The sequence below is a fragment of the Odontomachus brunneus genome, unplaced genomic scaffold, assembly GCF_010583005.1.
Source record: "Odontomachus brunneus isolate Ranch 3 - 2012 unplaced genomic scaffold, Obru_v1 Obru_scaffold_034, whole genome shotgun sequence".
Taxonomy (NCBI): domain Eukaryota; kingdom Metazoa; phylum Arthropoda; class Insecta; order Hymenoptera; family Formicidae; genus Odontomachus; species Odontomachus brunneus.
The window spans coordinates 122,803-127,300 of record NW_022639484.1 but is presented as its reverse complement, the minus strand read 5'-3'; the positions used below and the strand labels follow the sequence as shown (position 1 = coordinate 127,300).

At 33.5% G+C, this 4,498-nt stretch overlaps 2 protein-coding genes across 5 annotated transcripts in view; one reads left to right on the top strand and one right to left on the bottom strand.

The window, feature by feature from the left end:
• Positions 1-99: 99 nt before the first annotated feature.
• Positions 100-933, top strand: LOC116843603 (FYVE, RhoGEF and PH domain-containing protein 3-like). Its single transcript, XM_032814137.1, has 3 exons — positions 100-436; positions 529-823; positions 911-933. The coding sequence occupies exons 1-3, from the start codon at positions 287-289 to the stop codon at positions 931-933; spliced, it is 468 nt and encodes a 155-aa protein (XP_032670028.1). The 5' UTR covers positions 100-286.
• Positions 934-1,540: 607 nt separating this feature from the next.
• LOC116843598 (cytochrome P450 6k1-like) overlaps positions 1,541-4,498 on the bottom strand; it is a 5,874-nt gene continuing 2,916 nt past the window's right edge. For 3 of the 4 annotated variants that reach the window (XM_032814117.1, XM_032814118.1, XM_032814119.1), the window contains 4 exons: positions 3,835-4,059; positions 2,295-2,572; positions 1,887-2,064; positions 1,627-1,802 (listed from right to left, as the gene is read on the bottom strand). In XM_032814117.1, coding sequence (XP_032670008.1) covers positions 1,627-1,802; positions 1,887-2,064; positions 2,295-2,572; positions 3,835-4,059 — 857 coding nt within the window. Of the gene's footprint in view, positions 1,803-1,886; positions 2,065-2,294; positions 2,573-3,834; positions 4,060-4,498 lie in introns of all 4 variants that reach the window. The other variant, XM_032814120.1, reaches the window with a different exon arrangement.

Genomic DNA, 4,498 nt, shown 5'->3' with positions numbered 1-4,498 from the left:
AGTGCAAAAGCACATGTCGAAAAAACACTTTATCGCGTTCCATTTTTCACAAAGCAAAAGAAATTGTTGTTTAGGAAAATAATTGTGTATGCTGACTGAATGTTATCGAGAAATGTCGAAATTAATCACAAACTACCTGTTTCGTTAGTAATAACTACTAGAACTGTTTGCATTGCCATCTAACATTTGCGGGCGGAAACTAAGTTAAGGTCCTAATAAAAGCGTCGAATTGTACACACAGTCTGCTGCGGAGAAAGCGACATGACTCGACGCATTGTTACAAACGATGCAAGAGATTATGAGACGTAAAGCCAGTCTGAAGACTGGCAATGTTAAAACTTCCTTAGTTAAGGCTGATGACGTGACTAGGTGCATGGTTTGTGAGGTTATCTTCTCTGTGATGAAACGAAAACATAATTGCTGGGCTTGTGGAATAGTGAGTTTCCTTTCGAAAGAAATTTCGCAATCTTGTAAAGTGCATAATAATATAGTTATTGTAATCTACAATGTATTTGTGTTTTTTTCTAGGTTTGCAGTAAATGCTCAAATCAGAAATTATTATTTGAAGACAATAAGAATATGAGAGTATGCAGATTATGTCATGCCGCGCTCACTCAGCCGCTCGCTAAATCACCGTCATCGCCCTCTGGACCAGTGCCAAGTTTGCTGCAGGTTTCAGCGTGCGCGCCTTCAGTATTATTTGACTATCTGTTGTTGAAAACTCAGGCTAGTAAACCCTGGACCAGACAAGATGGCGGTTCAAGATGCACCATTCTAGAAAATGCTATTATCTTCAAGCATCTTCTCAAGAGGACAAAGAGAAGTACGTCATATAGCAATTTATATAGATTACAACTTTTCGTGATCAAATAATGTAATACGTGTTTCTTTTTTTTTATGGATGTTTCAGGTGGATGCACGCGTTGGAGTTGACTACGAAGGCTGAACTACTTCATTTTACCCAGACGGAGGATGAAAGCGCACAAGAAAGTCAATCGATAAACGATGTACAATGAACGTTTGTACCTTTTTATCTACCAAACTAGCCAATTTTTTTACTATCGTACTCGTAAGCGAGAAGAGGACACAGCAATGTAAGATAATCGTTAGTAGATAATTAGCCATATTTAAAATGACGTTAACTTATGTTATATATATATATATATATATATATATATATATATATATATATATATATCTTGTTATTAGTGTACACTACAAGAGAAATCAAGTCAATAGCGGCCGCTGCCGAAACGCTTGTTGTTTTGTATAATGTTCTGTTATAGTATATTTATAAATATATATGTCGTTCGATCACGATACGCTGTGCTGTCCGTAATTTTGCAATGGAGTCAGTAGGACGATGCTTGAGGAAAATTACTCGCTTCAATGATAATATAATTACTTAGGCTACGAAAAATCGATTTTATTAAACAAGCAATGAATTCTACAATCTTATCAATAAATTTATTTCATTGTAGTTAACATTACATGGTTTCTTTAAACATTTCTAAGCAGTTCCTATCTGAGATTATACGTATAAAAATATAATAATTTAATATTTATTTTAATTTATACTAAATATCGACACTTAACGTCAATTAACGCGCTTTTTAACGTATAATTTTATTCACGTTTCTTGAATCTCACATTGAGACCATCAACCGCGTATTTAAATACATGAACGCTTATTTTACTGGTTTCGTTTTTACTTTCCTCATTTTTATGTGATAAACTTATTTCGTAATTCAAGACAAAATTGATTAATGTAATTTTCGCCAATAATGAGGCCAGCCTTTGTCCTGAAAATTTGAGATAAAATTCAAGAAAAATGAAAAATAGCAAATTAAGACATATTTTTCGCGTAATAAATTTTTACAACTGACCTATACATGATCGTGGTCCAATACCAAATGTCAGTGATTCGTAGAATTTCTTGTTTTCTGTCTCTCTCAATGGAACAAAATTGCACGAATCATTGAAGTATCTAGAATCTTGATACATTGCATTTACAGATACATATATTGAAACACCTTTTTCAATCACTAACCCAGTCTCTGGCACCTAGTAAGAATATATAATAAAATATATAATAATTAAGGAAACGATTTGTATATAGTAACTTGTTCGATCATTTATCCCTTGTCCACAACTTTGCTTTAATCTTTAAGCCGTAATAAATTGACCAATCACAGTCGATTATTTTAAAAATAATCAACTGTTGTTGGTCAATTTCTTAAGGCTTAGGAATTAAAACAAGGTTGGACAAGGGATTACAGATTTGTGTCGATTACCTCAAAGTCCTTTTCAGCTATCCTGTCGACGACTGGTATAGGAGGATGCAACCTCAACGCTTCGTTTACAACGCAATCCAAGAAAGGCATTTCGTTAATTAATTCCATAGTTATTTCTTTCCCTGATAGATACTTCTTTATTTCCTCGTACAAAGTGTTTTGATACTCCGGATGATGCGCCAATTCGTAAATAGCCCACGCAGTCGAGGTCCCAGTCGATTCGAATCCAGCAATGTGAAAAGCAGCTGCTTGCGCCAGCAAGTTCTCCCTTTCGAATTCTATAATGTAATTATCAAATGTAGATCAATGTTATTATTAATGTCAACAAGTACCTCTCAATATTCGATGATTCATTAACTTAACAGGAAGATATAAAATATATGACAGTGATAGTAAATTGATATATCTCAACATATAAAATAAATATAATAGTACATATAGAATATCCGGCAATTTAGTATTCAGTCGTGGTGTATAAGTAGAACTCATCAAACTGAATATAAAATTCCTTTACCATTTTGCAAACAACCACGTAAAATTTTTAATTATTAGAGAAGATTGGTAAATGATCACGCGCGATACGGTAGATTAGCTGTAACGTCTGCTGTACTTGTATCTTAGGTCTGAACAAAAAAGTCCTCTATCATTTTATAAATAAACACGCAGATTTTTAGTTATTAATTAAATTATCGCGAGCAATTATGTACTAATCATCTTTAATTAATAACTAAAAATCTACGTGATTACTTGCAAAACAGTACAGGATTTTTTGTTACTATATACTAGATTTGAGGCTTTCACGGCCATTGATACAATGTCTAGGTATAGCTTCCGGAATGGAACCGTGTCTTGAATCAGCGATATGCCGACGTTTCGCAAACGTTGGCTAGAGCTATACCTAGACATATTGGCGGAAGCTATACCTAGACATATTATCTTTATATTTTGTACATCGCGGGTGCGTAACGAGTTGTCAGACACTCTATTGTTATCATACACGGAAAAAAGATATGTGGTGCACCTGACAAAAAATATTTAGTTGTAAGCAAATAGCTGTATCATTCTACATATCTTTGTATGATAGTTATGTGTATGGTTGATTTGACTTACTTTGGTGTGTCAACTACATCAATGAAATTGCGCGTGATCTGGTTGTGACAACCAGAAATTAGTAATGGAATCATTTTGCATAGACATAAATATGGATATTTATCCATTTAGCATTAACCAATGCTATATTGCAAAGCAGTGATGTTAGAAAACAAAGCAATTAACTACACGCACAGCTAAAGATATATACATGTGAAAACTGGTTCTGAGTGTATAAATATGCATTTGTAGTTGCCGCGTTTGTATTAACCATGTATTATCACTGCTGCAACATAAGTAACTCAGCCATTGCTCTTTGGTTACAGCAATCATATAAATTGTTTTTATCTATTGAATCTGGTTTGCACAACTAGATTTCTGTATGGATCAACCATATTGTTTTTTCCATGTATAATTACTTTTATTATTCTGCAGGCTGAATGATACTTACTGAACAGAGGATTCTGTTCTCCATTCTTGAGCATTATCAGAAAGTCTACAAAATCTCCTCTCTTATTTCCTGTTTGTTCTCTATACTTCATACTCGCCTTAAAACATTTGCGGAAATAATTTATAGGCCATGTAGAGAACGGCTTGATTAAAGGAATCAGTGTAGGAATAAAGAAATAAATGATAGTCACCATGGCACGTTTAAAACCTCTGAACATTTTTAGAGCTGCAATAAAGCAATAATGTCTTTAGAGTTGGAAAAAATGTAATGTTAGTAATCATTACTAGTTACGGCAGGACCTCGTTATAAGATTGGTTTTAAATCTGTAAGGATATAAGACGGATTTATAACTTCCTCCATTCTACTAGAAAAAAATTTTACTTTACGAGATATAAGGCCATTAAGAGCTGGATTGTCATGCAATTTTTATATAATGAGGAGGATAATAATGTTTGCGATGTTTTTTGTTTCCACTTTATTATGTTAGAATTGCATAAAGATCTAGCATCTTAATGGCCTTATTTTTCTTATAAAGTTAGATTTTATAGAGATTAAAAACAACTTTGATTACTATCCACGCAAGTGTATTAGCATTATTCAAGGTGTACTACGCGAAGGTTGCTCGGTCGGATTTACATTTTTGCGTGTATATGTGTGTGTGTGT